This window comes from Equus caballus, chromosome 28 (assembly GCF_041296265.1).
Source record: "Equus caballus isolate H_3958 breed thoroughbred chromosome 28, TB-T2T, whole genome shotgun sequence".
Lineage (NCBI taxonomy): Eukaryota > Metazoa > Chordata > Mammalia > Perissodactyla > Equidae > Equus > Equus caballus.
This window is the reverse complement of record NC_091711.1, coordinates 8,911,473-8,933,561: the sequence shown is the minus strand read 5'-3', so window position 1 is coordinate 8,933,561 and position 22,089 is coordinate 8,911,473. Positions and strand designations below refer to the sequence as shown.

Sequence of the window (22,089 nt, the reverse complement as noted above, 5' to 3'; positions counted from 1 at the left end):
GCAGGTTGTATGTTTCTAAGAATTTATCCATTTCTTCTAGATTATCCAATTTTTTGGAATATAGCTTTTGATAGTATTCTGATATGATCATTTGTATTTCTGAGGTGTCCATTGTAATTTCTCCTCTTTCATTTCTGATTTTGTTTATTTGAGCCATCTCTCCTTTTCCTTGGGGACTCTATCTAAAGGTTTGTCAATTTTGTTTATCTTTTCAGAGAACCAGCTCTTGGTTTCATTAATTTTTTCTATTGTATTTTTAGTCTCCATTTCGTTTATTTCTGCTCTGATTTTTATTATTTCTTTCCTTCTACTTATTTTGGGCTTTGTTCTTCTTTTTCCAGTTCCTTTAGGTGCACTGTTAGATTATTTGGGATTTTTCTTGTTTGTTGAGATAGGCCTGAATTGCTATAAACTTCCCTCTTAGAACCACTTTTGCTGTATCCCATAGATTTTGGCATGTCATATTTTCATTTTCATTTGTCTCCAGGTATTTTTTGATTTATTCTTTGATTTCTTCATTGACCCAATTGTTGTTCAGTACCATTTTGTTTGATCTCCACATTTTTGTGGCTTTTCCAGTTTTCTTCCTGTAGTTGATTTCTAGTTTCATACTTTTGTGGTCAGAAAAGATTCATGGTATTATTTCAATCTTCTTAAATTTATTGAGATTTGTTTTGTGGCCTAATATGTGATCAATCCTGGAGAATGTTCCATGTGCATTAAAAAAGAATGTGTATTGTTTTTGGATTTAATGTTCTATATATATCTACCAAGTCCATCTGGTCTAGTATGTCATTTAAACCCAATGTTTCCTTATTGATCTTCTGTTGGATATCTATCCATTAGTGTAAATGGAGTGTTAAAGTCCCCTACTATTATTGTGTTACTGTCTATTTCTCCTTTTATGTCTGTTAATAATTGTTTTATGTATTAAGTTCTCCTATGTTGGGTGCATAGATATTTACAAGTGTTATATCCTCCTGTTGGAATCTTCCCTTTATCATTATGTAGTGCTCGTGTCTGTTGTTACAGTTTTTGTTTCAAAGTCTATTTTGTCTCATATAAGTATTACTACCCCAGCTTTATTTTCTTTGCAATTTGTATGGAGTATCTTTTTCCATCCTTTCACTTTCAGTTTGTGAGTGTCTTTAGGTCTGAAGTGTGTCCTTGTATACAGCATATATACATATATGTTTTTTTTATCCAATCAGCCAGCCTATGCTTTTTGATTGGAACATTTAGTCCATTGATGTTTAAAGTAGCTATTGATAAATATGTACTTATTGCCGTTTTCTTACTTTTTTCCTGGGTGTTTTAGTAGTTCTTCTCTGTTCCTTTCTTTTTCTCTTGCTCTCTTCCCTTCTGGCTTATGGCTTTCTTCAGTGTTATGTTTGGGTTCCTTTCTCTTAATTATTTCTGTATTTATTATAGGCTTCTCATTTTTGATTACCATGAGGTTCATGTATAATAATCTGCGTATATAGCAATCTAGATTGAGTTGAAGCTGTCTTTAGTTTGACCTCTTTCTAAAAGCTCTGCTCTTTTACTCCCCTCCTCCAACATTTTATGTTTTTGATACCATATCTAACCTTTTATTTTTTGTGTGTGTATCCATTACCCTCTTTTCATTAAAATAGGTGATTTTCATACTTTTGTCTTTTGACCTTTATGTTGTCTTCATAGGTGGTTGATCTGCTACCTTTACTGTATTTTTACCTTTAACAGTGATTTTATTGCCTTTTTATTGGATAATTTTTTTTAATTCCTATTTGTGGTTTTCTCTTTCCCACTTAAGTCCCTTTGGCATTTCTTATAAGGCTGATTTCTTGGTTATAAACTCCTTTAGTTTTTGCTTGTCTGGGAAACTCTTTATCTCTCCTTCCCTTCTGAGTGATAACCTTTCCAGGTAGAGTATTCTTGGCTGTAGGTTTTGTCCTTTTAACTCTTTAAGTATATCATGCCACTCCCTTCTAGCAAGTAGGGTTTTTGCCAGAAGTCCACTGATAGCCTTATAAGGTTTCTTTTGTATGTCACTTGTTACCCTACTCTCCTGGATTTTAGGATTCTCTCTTTATCTTTAATTTTGGACGTTTTAATTATAATGTGTCTTGGTGTAGGCCTCTTTAGGTTTATCTCTGTGCTTCCTGTACCTGGGTGTCTGTTTCCTTCCTTAGGTTAGGAAAGTTTTCAGCTGTTATTTCTTCAAATAGATTCTCTGCCTCTTTGTCTCCCTCTTCTCCTTCTGGGACACCTATAATACAAATGTTAGTGCACTTGATGTTGTCCCAGATTTCCCTTGGACTGTTCTTGTTCTTTTTAATCTTTTTTCTTTTATCTGTTCAGCTTGGGTGATTTCCTCTAGTCTTTCATCCAGCTTGTTGATCTGTTCTTCTGTATCATTTACTCTGCTATTGAGTCCCTCTAGTGAGTTTTTCATTTCCAGTATTGTATTCTTCATTTCTGACTGGTTCTTTTATATGTTCCAATTCTTTGTTGACATACTCACTTTGTCATCCATTCTTCTCCCAAGATCAGTGAGCATCCTTATGACTTTTTGTTTGGACTCTTTGTCAGGTAGATTGCTTATTTCTGTTTCATTTAGTTCTTTTTCTAGGGTTTTGTCCTGTTCCCTTGCATGGAATGTATTCCTTTGCCTCTTCATTTTGTCTCTTTCTCTGTGCTTATATCTATGTAGTAGGTGAGTCAGCTGTGTCTCCTTATCTTGGAGAAGTGGCCTTATGTAAGAGATGCCTTGCCTTTTGAGGCCCAGCTGTGTGTTTCCCTCCTGTCACCCTTCCAACTGTTCTAGGAGTGTCCCCTGTGTGGGCTCCATGTGTCCTTCTCTTGTGGCAGGGCTGCTATTGCTGCAGGTGGCTAGGGAGGCTAGGCAGGCTAGGCTGTCCCCCGGCCCACTGGTTGTAATGCTCAGCTGTGTGTGGCTGCTATGGTCTTTTCAGTCACTTTATCAGGTGTGGGGAGCCCCAGCACAGTTGGGTGCAAGGTCTAATAGTACGTTCCTGTTGCAGTTTTTCTGTTAAGTGAGTAGGCCCTCAGCATGTCTGGTTGCTAGCTTCAGGGTCTTACAATTGCTGTAGGCCTCTGGCCTGCAAGGCTAATGTCAGCTCCCTCAGTATTGCAGGTGAGTGGGGCCGGCCCCAGGCATGGGAGGACCCAATTGTTTCAGGCTTTGGAATGTGGGCCCAATTCCCTCTGTGGCTGTTTGAGAAACACAGGTCTTCTGCTGCTGATAAGCCCCATGGCCTACAGGTCCACACACACCTTTGACACAGTCTTGGCCTGTGTACGCTTCCCAACCCCTTGGAGTGGACCCAGTTGCCCCATACCCTCCACCCTGCCCCACAGGGGCAGACCCACTCACCTGCCTGCAGAGGATCCAGACACCCAGTCTATGGAGATCAAAGAGTTGCCTGAGGGCTTGCTGTTTTGTGGGGTCTGTCCCTAGGGCAGGATGCCTGCCCTGGCTGAGCTGGATTAAATCTGTGCACTAGTGGGTGTGGCAGACCCTGGGCTAACAGGCCAGGGGAAGAACTCCAATGGCATCTGCCAGCATCTGTGTTAGCACACCTGTACTAGGTCACAAAATGGCGGCTGCCAATGTTTCAGTCCCTTGACACTTCTCACATCTCACCAAGAGGCACCCAGAGCCTATTCAGTGAATCTCTTTTCACCAAAGGACCGTGCACCTTTCTTTCTGGTGATTTTAGGTTGTTTTCCAAAATGGGTAAATTTGTGTATAGGCCCTTTAGAGCTGACTTTATTCTTATGTCCAATAGCTTTTCTTGGGCTATTCCCCATTGTTGTTAACAGCCAGCAAAGCCAGATATTATGAGACTTGTCTCAGTTGTGCTGAGCCTGAAGGATGCTTATGCTGTAACGCATCCCTGTTCAGGTCCCCTGCTCCTCGAGGGAAGGCTGCATACCTTAGGGTTGCTCCTGCCTTGCCGTAAAGGTCCACAGCTCATGAAGGTGGCTTTTTTCTCTCCAGACAGGAATTTCTGCCTCTTCCGCCTCAGTTAGGACTGTCCTTTGTTGTGGGCATTCTTTTTATATCTAGTTTTCAATTGTGTCTCAGTGGCAGTTGTTCCTAGAAAAGTTGTAAGTTGGTTGTGTTCATGGGAGGAGAGGAGTTCACAGTCTACCTATCCTGCCATCTTGACACCAACTACCTGTTAAATTTTTGATAAGTTGCTGTCCTATTGGAGCATTGTTTTTTGTTAAGGTACATCTTATATTCAGAGAAAAATTTAGTGTTTATTTCTTTATGATCCCAAAGGATCCTTTACCTTCTCAAAAGTTCAGAAATAGCAGAAGTAAAACCAGTGAATCACCAAAATAGTAATTAGTAAAACCTTATTGTACACACACCAAAAGATCACGAAGCAGGAGCACTCAAACCAAGCATGGAAGGAGGTCGGAGGATATTGTTATAAAGCAGCTTATCTAGTGAGGAGGCAGAGACTATTCGTTCTTCCCAGTGATTGATTATACTATTAGAATTTTCTTAAACAATGTGGAATTGGTTAGTGTTTATCTCATCAATTTGGGGGAACAGTTTAAGTTTCGCTTCTGATTTCTGAGGCATAAACAAGAAGTGACCCAGGTCAAGTTAGTCTTGCAAAACAAGCTGAATGAAGCTTTGCTGTGTGACTAAACTGGTTTTGTCTGCTCAGGGAATTTCAGTGTTGCTGTTTGTGTTTGATTTAACAACCTCAAAGGATACACCCCGTCTATTAGTACTTTACTTCTGAATTTATTTTTATAAAGGAGTGACAAACCCACATTAATTAACTTTACAAAGACTCAAAAGGACAATAATAGTTATAATAGTTGCTACCTTTTATTTAATGCTTACTGTATGTCAGGTACTTTTATAAGTGTTGGACATGTATCATCTCATTTAATCATTTCTTGTGTGTGAAGTAGTTGCTATTATTAATTTCCATTTTATCTATGAGTAAACTGAAGCCCAGAGAGGCATCTACCTAGAAAGTGGAAGAGCTGGATTCAAACAGGCAAACTGATTGTTAAAGCCTGTACTCTTAATCCCCACGTGTCAGTGGTTATTTAATACTTCAGTTTGTTAAAAACAAATATTCTAAATATATGTATGAGAGTTCACTAGTTGTTTTCACATACAGTGTGTCCAAGGTGAAGAAGTCATCATGGGTGACCTCACAACTCTGGATAGGAAGGCCCTTCTCCAGCAGGGTTATGCAGACAACAGGTACAGTGCACAACGGAGCACAAGAAAATCTGATGCTGTAAGTTGTTAGTGATTTTACTTATTTGATAAGCCATTGAGATAATTTTCTCTCCAAGATTTTACAGACCAACAAATGAATTAATAATTGCAATAATTGAATTTGGACTAAGGTGACTATCCATTAATGTGCAAACTGAGTCCTCACTTTTACAACCCATTGGTGTTTGATGTATTTACTGTGGAAAATTGTCTTGAATCTTTAGGAGTTGTTAAAAATGTAGTTTACATTGTTGAAAATGTTAATTGGCTGCTGTTTATATCAGTGGAGTTATTTGGCATCGTCACTCTCCACCCCAAAGAAGTAGGCTGGTTATTTTTTTTGAAAGTCATAAGCTACTAAAACTAGAGAAATTCAGGCCACTTAAGGAAAAGGGTAGGCATAAAGTAATTTTTCTTTAGGAAAAGGGAAGCAAAGATCTAGACTCTCAGTATTAACTTTAAATTGTATATTTTACAAAATCAGATTATTTGATGACTATTGCTTAGGCTACTTCTGGTACAAATAGGTAATTATAATATAATTATAATTTCTGTGATGTCCTGGGATAGGCAGACCAAGCTGCTTGAAGTTGCAGTCCACTGGCCACCCAGACACCCCAAAGTGAGTCATATCTTAGACACACCTGTAATGGATTGATGGAATAGCAGTGTGTGGTGGCTCAAAAGTTGGGAAAACTCTGGTTTATATGGCCTAAATAATAATAAAGCAGTCTGGATTTAGCTAGTTGCATTATTGCTATTACTGAATAGAAATTCAGTATATGTTTTATTTGGATAAGGATCATCCAGCATCAATACATTCTGAATTGATAGCAGTCTGTAATTAATCTCTGGGTCAGGTGGACTGATTTTCTGTGGATGTCTCAAGTTGCTATAGTTCTTTTACTAAAACCACATACACATTATTTTCTATGCCTATTATTATATAGATATTTATGCTTAATTGAATAAGGACTATTACCAGGATTATTCTAAAAGTAAAAAAAGCTACTTTATAAAGCAAAATTGTGTCTTATTTAAGGCCCATAGGGTATTGTTCTTGGTACAATCCAAAGCCACCTGGGTGTTAGTGGGTTTCTTTTCCTCACAATTACTTATTGTGTCAGTGTGTCTAAACTCACTGTCAAGTGCATGTTACTTTATTGTGGGAGCACTCATCTGTTTTTTTCAAGGAAATGGTTATGTGAGTAAACTTTGCATCTGAAATTAGTACCCATTTATTTTTTTAATATAAGTGGAAGCTTTTTAGTTTAATTTTTGGCTGCTTAAGTGAACAGCAGAACCAGTGAAACTGTGGTTTTTATATCCATCTTTTCTAGTTTGCTTGTAATTTTTCAGTATTATCAGATCCTTCACGTCAGTGTGACTTCTGCTTCTATTCTGCTTGTGTTTACACAGACCTCTAAGTCAGTGAGCCGGAGGGTGGTTCTAACCCTCCCTCCAGACTGTAAGCCACCATAAATACCACCCTCAAGGTGGGCTCTCTGCCTGGGCTCGGGGTCTTCATTCATCTTACCTCTCTTCCTTGCTTCTGGGGTTTACATTGGTGTTCTGGCTGATGTGGATATTTTCTCTTTAGAATTTCGTGTATTAATCAGTGTCCACTTTCTGAATCACCCTTAGGTCTCAAATATACTTACTTGACCTGCAAGTTACACAATTTTTCTAACTTTTTAATTGCTGTTTTAATTTACTACCAACCAACAATCCTTATAAAGTGTCACTAGCTTAGAGAACACAAGATGCAGTTTAATATAGTTATGTATTAAATATGAACTTCATATGGGCATATTTGAATATGTAGCTATACATCTTAAGTTTCTACCAAACAATAAAACTAAATTCAATTATAGGTTAACATTTAAATCATTGTGCCCAACGTGTCCAGGTTTCTTAGGAGTTTCTACCTTTTCTTTCTATTGTTTTAGTCATTCTTATTTGAATTTCGTGTCAGTTTCAAATACAGCATTCTTCCTAAGGCTACAAAGCCTTTATCTTGAGCAATATCATCTTACTTGATTTCATTCATTAGAGTGATCAATGGGGATGACAGTGATTTACATTCTAAAACTAGAACAGCTTCATTTTGATTTCTTAATTTTTTAAACGTTTTATTATCCTTCAAAAGTAACATTTTAGTGATTATAGTTGGATGATAACCTAATTGGAATTGAATGATTACAAATCTTCCAATTGATATGACCTAAAATGTAGTAAAGATACTTTTGGATGAGTTGGAAAAGCAAAAAATAGTATGAAGACAGTTTAATCAAACCAGTAATTGAGAAAAGTTGATCAAGTATTGTTAATGAATTATGTACACAGAAAAGATTATTATCCTTTTAATGGTGGGAGGCCTTTTTGTTTGTTTTTTTTAGGTTTGTTCTGTATGTTTGAATGATTTGGATTCAGTTTCAGCATCACCTAATATGCATGGTTTTAGACCGAGTTATCTGTGTCAGCAGTGGGATTCTTTCTGGAGCAGGCTAAGATGACTTTCGCAGGGCATCTCTCGAGGGGAGGGAGGTCATAGTCTCCTCCTCCTTTATTCTGGTTCTGTAAAATGCAAATGTAGTTTGTGGAAATCTCTGAAGATTTCACCTAAATTTAAGTGCATTACGTTTTAGGAAATAAATAGTACTTTTAGATTAAATAATTGGAATTTGAACTTATTAATCATGTGTATAGTAATCTATATTTAAGAAGCAAGTATGAAATGTTTAATTTATATTTTAGGGCTCTTGTGTTAACTATTGTATTGTTCTGCTTTGGGGACAATGACATCTTCTATATTTTCTCTTCTTAGGAAATTGTGGCTGCAGAGAAGAAGAAACAGACTGTTGCAGAGCAAGTGATGATAGACCACTTATCCAGGTGAGACTGGTAACTGGGAATGCAAATCCATTCAGAAAGTTTTCATTAAATTTCTTTTTTATACATTACACACATATCCTTGGTCAATCAACAAGTGGCTAACTCAGAGGGTCCCAAACTTGCTGTGTTCACTGAACGTGTAGTGTTTTAGTAATTTTTTCATGGCACTCCTAGGCCAATAGAAATACCTAGTAGTTATATTTATTAAATATTTTTGTGTAAACAACTCAATAAGTATTTACTTCCTAACAACTTAATGACAATTTGAAAAAATACACATAAATTGAAAGAAAAATATTTTACTTTTATGTTATTTTGTGTGGTATCCTACAAATATTGGGTATCACTGTTTCCCTCAAAAATTAAAAATATCCTGCAGTGTCCTTGTGAGTTCCCTGTGGCCCCCCCAGAGTGACTCGGTAGGTGGTTTGGGAACTGTGGGACTAATTGTCAAGAATTTTAAAAGCTAATCTAAAGTTTCATAGTGCTTGGAAAGCTATATAAAGCTTTAATACCTGCTGTGCTAAATTGCATGACAACATGTAAATATTGTAGGGTTTCAGAAGAGGCTGGAATGGTCTAGGAGGTCTTCCAGGAAGAAGTGAGACTAAATTTAGCTTTAAAAAATTACTGTTTAGTTAGGTGGCAGTTAGAAAAAAAGCTATTCTACATGCATGTTTTTCAGTAAATTCTTTGAAATAATTATACTTAAAGTCTTCAATGTGTCTCCTTCCAGTATCTCATGAACTCACTGCGTTTATGTTTCCACCCCCCACCCCCCTAGGCATCTTTTCCTAAGAAAACTAGTGACATCCATTTTACCAGACTATGGTGATTTCTCAGCCCTCATTTACTTGACCCATCAGCATCTGTCTCAGTTGAAGACTTTCTTCCTTTGAAACACTTTCCTCTTTCCCGCTTGGCTCTCTGTACACCACACTTGGCTGGTTTTCCTTCTGCCTTCTGCTCCTTTCAGTCTCTTCTCCTGCTTCCTCATCCCCTCACCAGTCTTTACACATGAGTGTACATGAGGGCTTGTTCTCAGACTTGTACATTTACTTCCTAGGTGATCTCATCCAGCACCATACCTTTAAAATCCGGCTATATGCTCATGCTTTCCTGATGGAAGATTCCAGCGTCACATTTTCTAGTCTGAGTTCCTGAAAGTTGTTTCCATTCCCTCTCCCCAGAACCAAATCCTCTTTAGTTTTCCTCTATGGCAACCCCATTCTTCAAGTTATTTAGACCTAAAATCTTGGTGATGCCTTTGATCCCGCTCTTTCTCTCAAATCCTGTATCTAGTTTGTCAGGAAACACTCTTGCCATCAAAATAAATTTGCTCCCTCTGCTACCACCGTCTCTGTTCAGACTGTCATGTTCTGTCTCCTGGATTATTTCAGTCACTTTCTAACTGGACTTATTGTGTCTGCATTTGCCCCTCATTGGTCTATTCTCAACCCAGCAGCCAGAGTGAGTCTATTAAAAGGCAGGCAAGGGGCCAGCCCCATGGCTGAGTGGTTAAGTTTGTGTGCTCTGCTTCGGCAGCCTGGGGTTCATTGGTTCAGATCCTGGGCGTGGACCTACACACCACTCATAAGCCATTCTGTAGTGGCATCCCACATAGAGGAGCTAGAATGACTTACAGTGAAGATATACAACTGTGCACTGGGGCTTTGGGGAGAAAAAAAACAAAAAAGCAAGTAAGATCAAACCCTCCAGTAATTCCCCATTTCAATCAGAGTAAAACCTAAAAGACTTTGGTATTGGTTATGTTTCACCACAAAACTTAGTAGCTTAAAACAACAATCATTAATTATAGCTCATATATCTTCAGATCACCCGTCCAGGCTAGGCTTGGCTAAGTGGATATACTTTCTACTTACTTTGGCCAGTTATATATGATCAAAAACAATGGTCTTAGTTCTGAGCTTAGGCCTTAAGAAACTTCGTGTGTTTCAATTTGCCGTTTTGTGCTTCTGCCATCTTTGAAACGGAACACAGGTTGGCCAACACACTGGCCTCAAGAAGATGCCTCTACAAATGCACCTGAGCCATTTAGCCAAGATTATCCTAGATGAGCAGATCCCCAGCCAACCCACACTTACATGAGTTAGTTCAACTGAGATCAGCAGAGCCATCCAGCTGTATGTAATTGGCCAAAGCAAGTCAAATGGCTAAGCTCAAAGCCAAAGGGTGAGAAGGTACACTACAACTATGATGATGTTGTGGCGAGGATGTGGATCAGGAGTGCTGAAAAACTGGAGTCAATAATACAGTCCACCCAAGCCCTACATGATCCATGCACCATTAGACCTTGGACCCCTTTTCCTATTTCTCTCTGTCTTGTCTACTCTGCTCCCTCATTTGGCTTCTCCCTGTTCTGAAACATACTAGGTTCACTCCTGTCTGAGGTACTTTGCATTTATTTTTTCCTCTGCTTGGGATGCTTTTCCCCCAGAAATCCGTATGGCTGCTTGCTTACTTTGCTTCATGTCTTTATTCAGAAGTTACCAGCACAGTGTCTGTTTGTTTGAAGAACAGTAAGAGAGAGAAAGACATGAAGCTCTGAGTTCTCTCAAAAATTTCAGTTTATTTTTATTTAACACTTACGGAAAAAGAGACAGGAATATTCACGTTTTTATGGCTAGTATTTTGTACTTATTAAATTTATTCATTCACTACCTGACAAATATATAATTCTGACAGTAGCGTAAATTTGCATTTGTGTATGAGCTTTTCCAGCTGTTTATAAATGAGTGCCAGAGCGGTGCATTGTGGCCTTCGTCAGACTTTGCATTTTCCTGTGTAGGGCTGTGATCAGTGATCCGGAGCAAAATGTAACCATTGAGAAAGAGGAAAGTGCTTCCGTCCTTCCAGATGCCAGGAGAGCCCCTCTTCGATTTAGGAGAAGAGCGTTGCATGAAACAAAGTAAGAAGGTTTTACTTATGTAAAATGAGGGTGTAGTGTGTTATAAATGTATTTTTTAAAATGTACTTTTGTGTGTAACTGAAAGTTTTTCTGCTTCTTTTTGCTTTTTTTCTATATAAAGGGAAGTGGAATTTTTGGAGTTCAGATCCCAGTTCTGCCACTTTAAGATATTGGGGTAAACTTTGCCCTCTAGATTTTCTATTTGTCATTTAGGAATAATAGCCACAGTTAGGTGATAATATATGTGAAAACATATAGTAACTGAGACATTTGTATGTGCACTTTTATGTTGGCAGAATCTCATTGATATAATATGTTCAAAATTAGTATTGTTTAAAATTTATTGTTATTTTTTGCATTTTACTTTGTAGCTTATAAAGTCTTTGGGTCTGTATGGACTTTGACAGTCCTCTGGTGCAGTCCACTTAAATTTCCCAACGCCTTCGCTGACAGTTGACATCTAGCCTCAGCTTTAATAGATAGAGGAAACCCGCCAGTCCCTGTGGCAGATTTTATGTTTTCAGATAGCTGTAATCGTTAGATGGTGCTTTCTTATAACGTCTGTCTTTTTGTCTCATTCTTATTTTCTGAAAGCCTTTGTTTCTATGCCTTTAAATATTTGAACTTATCACATATTAATTTCTTATTGCTGCTGTAACAAATTACCACAAACAATGCAAATTTTAAAACAACACCAATTTATTGTCTTACAGTTCTGGAGGCCAGAAGCCTAAAATGAAGGTGCTGACAGGGCTGCACTCCTTCTGGAAGCTTCAGGGGAGAATCAGTTTCCTTGCTGTTCTCAGCTTCTAGAAGCTGCCTTTGTTCCCTGGCTCATGGCCCCCTCCTCCATCTTCAGCGCCAGCAAGGGCTCATGGCACATCATTCTGACACTCCTCTTCTGTTGTCACATATCCCTCTGCTTTCCTCTTATAAAGACACTGATTGCATTGAACCTATGTGGATAATCTTGGGTAATCTTCTCATCTCAAGATCCTTAAGTTAATCACATATGCAAAATCTCTTTTATCATAGCATGTAAATTAACGTATTTCCATGTTCTGAGGATTAGGAGATGAACATCTTTGGGGGGCCATCATTCAGCTACCATATATCTAAACTTCTCTTTTTTGAAGTCAGCTTTTATTGAAATAAAATATGCATTCACAAAGTGTACACACTTTAAGTGTACAGCATAGGAATGTTCACGAACTGAACAATACTCATGTACCAAGTTCCTAGATTGAGAAATAGGACCTTACCAGTACCCCAGGAGCCCACCTGTGCTGCTTCCAGTTACTGCCCACTTCCTCTGCCCTACCGGGTTAACCTCTCTATCCTACTCTCCTGGATTATAGCAGCCTGGTTATAAATCTATATGAAATCACAAAAGTTGGATTCTGTATCTGGCCTTTGTCACTCAACATAATATGTGTGAATTTTACCCATATTGTTATTTGTAGTTGTCCTTGATTCTCATTGTGTACAGTATTTCATTGTATGAATGTGCCACAATTTGTTTAGTCCGAGATGATGGACTCCATGGTAGATATTTGGCTATTTATGGATAGTGTTCCCATGAACTTCTGTGCATGCATTTTGGTGAACATGTTTGCTCATTTCTGCTCAGCACATGCTTAGAAGTGGGATTGCTGGACCATTTTGTATGCATATGTTCAGCTTTAAAAAACACTGCCAAATAGGGGCCAGCCCATTGGCACAGTAGTTCAGTTCACACATTCTGCTTTGGTGACCCAGGGTTCGCCGGTTTGGATCCTGGGTGCGGACATGGCACTGCTCATCAAGCCATGCTGTGGTAGGCGTCCCATATATAAAGTAGAGGAAGATGAGCACGGATTTTAGCTCAGGGCCAGTCTTCCTCAGCAAAAAGAGGAGGATTGGTGGCAGATCTTAGCTCAGGGCTGATCTTCCTCAAAAAAAAAAAAAATACTGCCAAACAATTTTCCAGAGTGGTTGCTGCAGTTTACACTCACACCAGCAGGGGCAGTTAAGAGTGTGCTGGTAGCACCCTGTCTTTGCCAATGCTTGGTATGGTCTAAATTTTTCATTTCGGTTCTTCTTATGGGTATGTGTTGGTAATTTTAATTTACATTTCACTGGAGACTAATGAAGTTGAGTACTTTTGTATATGTATGTTGGTCATCTAGATATCTTTTTATATGAAATTTCCCTTCAAATATGTTGGCTTATCTATTTCATATTGATTTTTGGAACTTATTTATATATTCTAGTTACAAGTTCTTTTTCAGTTATATTTGTTGGACATATCTTTTCCTACTCTGTGGTCACCTTTTCATTCCTTTGATCATGTCTTTTGATGAATAGGAGTCCCTAATTTTAATGTAGACCAGTGTACCAATCTTTCTGTTTATTTCTAGTGTCCTTTGTACCTTCTTTAAGAAATCTTTGCCTACCACAAACTCACTGGCCCTTTGACTTGTAATGCCACATAGTGGTATATCCAGTTGTTATAAATGCATGGTTGGTTCCCAGGCTTTTTCTTCAGTCTCCTCTACCTGTCTTGTATCCCTGTACCAGTATCATCCTGTCTTCATTAGTCTTGCTTCATATTGGAGTAAATGCCTGCTACTTGTTTACCTTCCATAGTGTCGTGGCACCCTAGGCCCTTTCCTCTTCAATATAAATTTTCAATTGAGCTAGTCTAGTTCCATCAAAAATGCTGTGGGGTATTGATTAGAATTATTGAATTTGTGGTTTTACGTCCTCATCATTCTTTCCAGAGGAGGAGGAGAGAGTTTTGCTCCCTGGAGTTGGAAGCAGGAGGTGGAGTGGTGCCCTTCCTCCCGTCTCTTCCATGGGAGCCAGCTGCCTGAAGAAGCACACATTCTGCCCTACCCATTACGTTTTACAGGGTCCCTCCCCAGTGGGAATGAGTGGGTTAGTCTGTCTAAGTCTAGTGTTAAGGACTTAGATTATTGTGGTTACATTCCTAAGCCGTGGTTTCCAACAGCTTTATTGATAATACAATTCATGTTTTGGTCTTCATCTGCCTGATTTTTATTTCTGTATTAGTTAAGAACTTGGGTAGAGAGAAGTATTGGTGCTACATATTGGTTACCTAAAACCCCAACATGGAACCTCTCACTTATAATATAAATGCCTATTGACTTATCTTTTCAAGAAGACTCTAGACCTCTTGAAGCTGTCACTGTTAAACTGAGTTCTGCTCACCTTTGAGAATCAGTATGATGTAATGGCTATGAGCAAGGTTTTTTTCTGGTTCTTCCATGTACTAACTGTATGGCTTTGTAAAGTTTATTTGTGAAATGAGGATAATAGTACTTACTTTATAGACCTATCGCAAGCATTAAATGAACCAATGCACATTAAAGTGATTTTAACACTAGCTAGTGTCTAGGAAGTTTTTAATAAATAGTAGCTGTTGTTATTGCTGTTATTTTCTCAGCATTTAGAGTTGTTTTAGGCACTTAGTTGGCACTCAATGAACCTGTTAATACTGATGGATTAAATGGAGTCAAGTTGACCAAGCTTTTGTGGCTCCACTCTGTGTTCACAAGCTCTCATTTAGTCTGCAGGCTCTTGTTTGCTGTGTCCTGCTTACCTTTCACAGAGGCTGAGCTTTTACAGAGGTATCCCTTTTCAAGATCCCAATGACCCACTCTTCTTGCAGTTTCATTATACCTGCAGTTTTAGAGAAATGTCATAAAATTATTTAGGAAGGGGAGTAAAAGATACGTCACTGAGTCTTCTGATCTCTCTCTATAAAGGAGATTATTAGTGTTTGGGTTCCAAAGATTGTGCATTTGGGTTTTGCTTCATATTATTAAACAGAGTTTTAGGATTGGCAGTCTTTGTGAGATTGCTCAGTGCTATCTGAAGGCCATAAAGATTCAATCACTGATCTGAGGGCTCTCAGCTGAAACTCTGTCAAGACTGGAATCTCATCCAGCACTCTTTTCTCTATTCTTACCAAAGTAAGGAATATTTTCAGCTCCCCATAACTGAAAACCTAACTGATAGTAGCTTTAAAAAGCCAGGATTCATTTTTCTTGTATCACCAGCTGCCTGGAGTAGGCAGTTGTTGCTTTCAGTTCAGTGGCTCAGTCCTGGCCCAGCTCTGGGCTGGCTTCCTTGAGGTCTTATTGGCCTGACCTGGCTGGCTGATGCCTGCAGAGGCTCCTAGCATCCTGTTCCTGCCACATTCACAGGCGGGAACGCTTCTCATGCCCTCTCGTCGGGACAAAGGAAGGACTTTCCCGGAAGTTTGTTGGCGGAACTGGGTCTCTTAGTCACCTCTAACCACAAGCAGCTAAGAAGGCAGATTCTGTGGTGGGAGGGAGGCAAGGAGAAGAGGCTTAGGAACTACTTAGAAGAACTTTAAAATAATTACTGACAATTGTTTTTGTTAACAGGATAAGAACCCATTCTACATTAACTGAAAATATGCTTTCTCATAAAGTACAATTTGATGGTAGGATCATATCAAGGTAATTGTGATTTTATTAAACTTTTTAATCTTGTGATTAAGAAAAGCTATTCTCTTTTTAAATAGAAATAATAGTGAGATTAAATTTAAGTGAAAAATGTGAATTTAGAACAAACATTTTTAGGTCATGTGTATTGTTTGTATGTTACAAAAATTATAGGAAGTATGAACCTACAAGAAAAACATTTTAATTAGAAATTACTTTAAAAGTGATTTTAAAATGTCTTTCAAAAAGAAACTCAATATTTTTTTAAGTTCTTTTGCTTTATCTTAAATGCCTATGTTGAATTAGTAATCCATATTGTAATATATCCATATTCATATCAGTGTAAGAAAAAGCTTTTTTCTCCACCCAAATCTTACTTGACTTGACACTTCAAGAAGCTCTGTCATGTTTTCCCTGTGCCTTCCTGTAACCCTTGCTCATTGGTGCACATTTGAAGGAATTTATGCTGTCTTTGACATACACAATTCTGGTTGATTATTTAATTTGAAAATCTTTTGATATCATTCTGTTTTTCTAGAAATGGACATGATGCTTGCAGAGAGCTGATTGGGTTCTTTTTCACTCATGACCAGTCTCTTACAGTTTATGAATATCGGCAATTTGGGAAAAATAGGTATGCCATAAAGCATTGTTACAACTCTCAAGATGACTATTTCTGAGAGAAGCTGAATAATTTCACATTTTTGTCCTTTAATTTCTAGAACAAATGTGCTTCCTTTCATTCAAAAAAATGTTTATAGTCATCAGCGTGGACGAAGAAAAGGAAAACAATACCAACTTGGTGATTTTTATATTGTAAGTTGTGTGCATACGTGCGAACATTTTAGTAGCGGATGTTGGGTGCTGTGGGATCCTGTGGGCTGGAGGAGCGGGGTTTCTAACCTTCACTTTATTTTCTCTCCTCCTTCCTGAGCAGGGGCATTTGTGTGAATGGCTAATGGTTGATGTTTCCCCATGAGGTTCTGCCTCTCAGGTCCAGATCCCCATGGTCTGAATCTAAGCATGGTGTTTATGCCCTGTAACACTCTCCCTGCCCAAATCTGCAATATAAGCCCAGGAGAGCTTGTCTCTCGGTACTTTTAAAGGCCTAAAAGGCATCCGGTATATCCCAAGGATTCCCTTGAATGGGTCAATCATAGGTAATGTTACAATTATTGCTCTTTAATTTTAAGTTATTACATCATGTTATCTCATGATCAACAGGCAGCAATATCTATGGTGATCATTCAGGTAACAAATACATACTCTTAGGCTAAGCATTGGAGATAGAACAGTGAATAAGTAAAATCCATTCCCTGCTTTTGTGGAGCCTACAGTCAGATAGGAGGGGCCAGAAAGGAGGGTCAATGACCCAGTTTTGTGGGGTTAAAGGAGGCTTCCTGGAGAAAGTGCCATCTAACCTTGACGTAGGGAAGGAGTTAGATGCGCTGGGGTAAGTAGACAGAAGGGTGTCAGGATGGGCTTCCAGGTGGAGGACACAGCAAAGAGCAAAAGCATGAAAGAACGTGGCTTATTTGGAGAACTGAAAGTAGTTCAGTATAGCCGAACTCTAGTTCAAGGTGGGGGTTGGCAAGAGATAAGTCAGAGCTTATCAAGAGCAGCCTTATGTTAAAGAGTTATGTAAAATGTACTGAGGAGATATTGAAAGAGAGAGGTGGATGGAATGAGGGGAGGTGATATTACCAGGTTTGTGATTTAGAAAGATCTCTCTGGTTACAATGTGGGGAATGGATTGAAGACTAGTACAAAGAACCGGATTGGAGTGAATTATATTAATCTAGGAAGGAGGTTATGGCAACCTGAACTAGACAAGTGACAATGGCTATGATGCTAATTAGAAAAATAAAAAAAAATCTTCAGGAGGTAGAATCAATAAGGTGTAGTGACAGGTTAGGTGAGGAGTTGGGGGTGCGGAAAAGCTTCACATCTTAAACTCGGATTGAATACACTACACATATGTCACTCAAGCCTGCCTCTTGAGATCTAGAGAAAATCAGCTCCAACTCCCATTTCACAACCTGCAGAGAGAATGTTTAATGCCTATCCCAAGATTAAATGTTACCCCTAGCTCTGGCTGCTGTCTCCAGTCATTTAGTGTGTATAGTTGATGATTTATTCTCGCTATCCCTGTTCCATATTACTTGAGCCAGATGTGGAACTCTGCTCCTTTTTATGATTTCTAAGAAAGAAAGAGAAGAAGCAGGGGCTGGAGAGAAACAACGAAGGAAGGGAGGAAACCATACACAAGCCATATATATAATGCTTTGAGTGTGTGGTAGACATTCTGACAGGGATCTAGAGGGAGATTTATCTTGCAGCAATGCAAGCAACTTACTATCTATTATCCGACATTCGTAGTCTTAAAAATATGTTCCTTGAATATTTCCCATGGTAAAAGCCTTCCTCTCCATTTTCTGACTCCTTCCATCTCTTGCTGCTCCCCACATTCTTCCATTTCTTTATGCAGAAATATTTGACCTTCTTCTTTTTTGGGAGGGAGGGGCGGGTCTTTTCTGCCGTCCAGATGTTACTCTGGAACTTATCTTTTCATTTCTATATGCCCCTTCAAGGTTTTTTTCTAAACATTCCCTAAAAAAATTTTAGTGCCAGCTGTTAAGATAATAAGCAATATGCACACGTGCCCATAGACACTCATGCATAGAAGTGCACCCACATATGTTCACTCATACGCATGCATATACATATTGTGTGAATGCACAGACTGCATAGATGTACCTTTATGCACACACGTATGCATACACACATATACTTATATACATAACACTGCTACGCATATCATATGCTCTCTTTAATTGCTTAATATGATAATTTCAAGAGAACTTATATACATTTCAAAGAATGGATGAAGTACTTATAGTTACAGGTTTTCTAAAGTAAATGTTCCAGGAAAAAGGAGGGGAGAGAAATCTCTTCCTTAATTTTCAAGAGAGATAATTAAGCCTCTTATTTTAAATTTGTATTTGATCATATTTATTTGAGCAACTCAGAAATTAAAATAATAATTTTCTAAGTTTAGATTAAGGATTTTTGATAGGAATTTTTTCACCAAAGCCTTGATGCTCTAATTAGGTTAAAATTAGTTTTACATTTATGTGATGTTTGTCATTAAAAGACCAGGTGAAAGAGGGTGAGGAATCTATGATAGTTCAGTCCGTTTGCAGTACATCTTTCTGTGGGTCGATAGCTCTGTTTCTGTATTTAGGGATGTCATAAGTTCAATTGAAATAACTTGTCCGTTCTTCCTCCGATTCTTATAAAAATTTGGAGTTCTTATTTTTTCACGTAAATTGTTAAATCTAAGATTGTTCTAATTGAGAGATTGATTGGGAAATTAGTTCCTTTTTTTCCCTATATTATTAGCTGAAGGCCTGTGTACTTTCTAAATGTTCTCTAAATGTACTTTTTTATCAGTATAACAGTATACCATGTCACATATAATGAAAATTGAATATTTGAAATTAGTATTAGTTTCTTTTACTTCTTATATACTTTCTAGCCTTAAATAATTAATCTATTAATTTCTTTAGGGTGGAAACTTAACATTTTTGAGTTCTGATCATCCCAGACTTCCAGAGAGCATAAGAGAAAACACATTACTTATACTTCGAATCACAAATATTGATCAGATAGCTTTGGATTCTCTCAAGTAAGTCAAACATGCATTTGTCATTTTGAAAGTAAACAAAAACACTATTTTTATTGTTAAAATGAGATTCTATCCCAAGGGTTTTTCTTTTCTTTTCTTTTTTTTTTTTTGAGGAAGATCAGCCCTGAGCTAACATCTGCCGCCAATCCTCCTCTTTTTGCTGAGGAAGACTGGCCCTGAGCTAACATCCGTGCCCATCTTCCTCCATTTTATATGTGGGACGCCTACCACAGCATGGCGTGCCAAGCAGTGCCATGTCCACACCCAGGATCCGAACCGGCGAACCCCCAGCTGCTGAGGTGGAACGTGCGCACTTAACCGCTGCACCACCTGGCGGGTCCCCTAAGGCTTTTTTACTTTAGTTAAGGTTTATATTTTTTAAAAACAAACCATAGCTATATTTGTCTATTTTATGTGCTGTCTTGTACTGAAGTATACTCCATATATGGGAACAGTTACAATCAAGTAAAGATAAAAAATATGCCATTATGTTAGTTAAAGGTACTTTATTAATTTGCCTGTGCTAACACTTATTTTACCAAATGCTACCAAGTAATAAATTTTAACAGATGGAATATAGTAGAATATTATAAGAACTTTTCCCATGTTTTTAGTGTGATGCTTTTTTATTAAGCATTAAAAAAACATCTCGCGTCCCACATGCTTATAGTATTCATTGACTGATAATATGCATAATGAAAAAATAATGCTATGAATCAAAAAATATTTTTAAATGAATTTGAGTTTTTAATCACAGAGTATATATATGTGTTATTCTTGCTGAGTGTTTCTTGGTACTAAATATAATTCAAAATGACAATAATTGGTGTACTATATGTGCATTAGAGGCCGTATTCCACATATTGGCTGGAGGGAGTGTATGTTTCTTTGTCATTTACTGTATTGCTCAAAATGAATGCAATTTTTTGTTTTTTTAAAATAGATTTTTTACATTTTATACTTTGCAAGGTAAAACTGCTTTTAAATTTAATAATTATAATTAAGTAGTTTAATTAATTAAGAGAACATTGAAATAATTACAAACATGAATATAATTTTTAAATGTAGTCTTGGAAGACTGTAAGGATCTGGGCCTTGGTTTAGCATATTTAACCCCCCTGGACACCAAAGCCGCAGGTGAAGGCGGGACTTGAGAAATCTCGAAACCACCTTCCTACTTTGCTTGAGAGTTTCTTTGAGTCTAAAGCAAAGAAGAACTTAGAGTTTCCATACTCAAGATTGCACAATGGAGTATATTTTTTTCACTGTGAACGTGGCAATTGCAGAGCTGATTCTGTGGAACGTGAGGATGACATAACCAGTCAAGAAGCCAGTGATAAGCTGGTGCTCAAGGCTGTTCAAGGTACGTGTCATTGCTATGTTCGCAGGTAGGTTTAATTTTCAGCCACTTGCTTTGCAAGCAGAAAAACAGTATTTTCCAGATATTTTTTAGTTTTATGGCACTTGATTTATGTTTTCTATTTGCTTATCTTTTTATAAGTTTATATATATATAGATAGATATTTAAAAATATTTTTAGGATTTCTCCTCCTTTAATGATCCTATTTATATGAATTATGAATTTAAAAAAGTACTAGATAGTATGGGTTTTATTCATGAAATGAATACAATGGAAGTGATTTTTGTAATATAATACTTGTCTTCTGCGTTAGATGATCTCCTAGAGAGATTGTGGTGGCCTGGTGGAAGAGAAAAGCGCTGGACCGGGAGTCAGTATCATGTTTGGGGTCTGCCATTCACTAGACATATGACTTTGTGTAAATCTCTTGCACCTCTTTCTTTATCTCTAAAATGGGGATAATAACCTATTTTATTAACTTTCCAGAGTTGTTGTAGGTAATAAATGAAATATATGTAGGTTTTGGACACTAATACATTTTATAAATTTTGTTTTTAGAGTCCAATCTTATATCCACTACAGTTTACTAGGCTCAAGTGGACAATTTCTTTGCTGAGTCTCATATTCAAGAAGGGAGGAGGGCATTAACCAAGTAATCACAGAAGTCAACAAATAATTTATAAATTTTGATAAATCCTGATTTATCATTTAAAGATGAAATGGGGTAAGAAGGCTAGAAACAGATTTAAAAGTTGTCTGGAATTGGTGTTTGAACTCTCAAATATCCTTGATGCCACTGTTAGTAAATCGTTTTCTCTATTCTGTCATGGTCAACACAAAATTTGTCCCTATTGTATCTGGTGACATTTGTTCCTTCTTCTGATGATTATATTTAATACTTGCTTTAGTAAAGCTACCTAGATTTTCTTAAGTAAAGATGGCAGAACTGTGTTAAAGGAAGTCGCTGAGCCACACAAAGAGTGCTAGGGGCTTGAGTATGATTTCTGATGAATTCCTGTAAGAAAGGGTTACTTTAATGCACTGGTATAGGATAGCACCCCAAAGCCTTGATGCTATTTAATATGTAAGTTACAATTTGAAGATTTCAAACTATTTTAGAAATTTTGAACTGATGGTTTTTGAGTAACTTGCCTGGCATCAATTTTGTAATTTGGTTGGTAACAGCAAAGAAAGAGGAAAGAGATTAACGATGTGGGATGAAGAGGAAACCTGCAAAATAAAAACTAAAATTTTATTTGTAGCATCTAGATTGTTTTCATGCTGATAAAGTGAACTGTTATTTTCCTGTATTTAAGATATAACACTTTCACCACACAGTGGTGCTATGGTTCTGGTATATTTACTTGTGATTTTATATATAACCCCCTTTACTAAAAGCTTTCTATTTTGCAAAGTCTCTCAGTCATATGTATGATCTGTTTGTATATTCACATATGTTATATCAGTTACATTGACTTT

At 37.6% G+C, this 22,089-nt stretch overlaps 1 protein-coding gene across 7 annotated transcripts in view; it reads left to right on the top strand.

Annotated features, from left to right (window-relative positions):
• The window catches only part of CAPS2 (calcyphosine 2), a 53,243-nt gene that overhangs the window by 18,266 nt on the left and 12,888 nt on the right, over window positions 1-22,089 (top strand). For all 7 annotated transcript variants that reach the window (XM_023631114.2, XM_070254180.1, XM_023631113.2 and 4 more), the window contains 8 exons: window positions 5,160-5,282; window positions 8,091-8,158; window positions 10,968-11,087; window positions 15,503-15,577; window positions 16,101-16,196; window positions 16,285-16,378; window positions 19,132-19,250; window positions 20,537-20,613. In XM_023631114.2, the coding sequence (XP_023486882.2) occupies window positions 5,160-5,282; window positions 8,091-8,158; window positions 10,968-11,087; window positions 15,503-15,577; window positions 16,101-16,196; window positions 16,285-16,378; window positions 19,132-19,250; window positions 20,537-20,613 (772 nt within the window). The remainder of the gene's footprint in view (window positions 1-5,159; window positions 5,283-8,090; window positions 8,159-10,967; window positions 11,088-15,502; window positions 15,578-16,100; window positions 16,197-16,284; window positions 16,379-19,131; window positions 19,251-20,536; window positions 20,614-22,089) is intronic.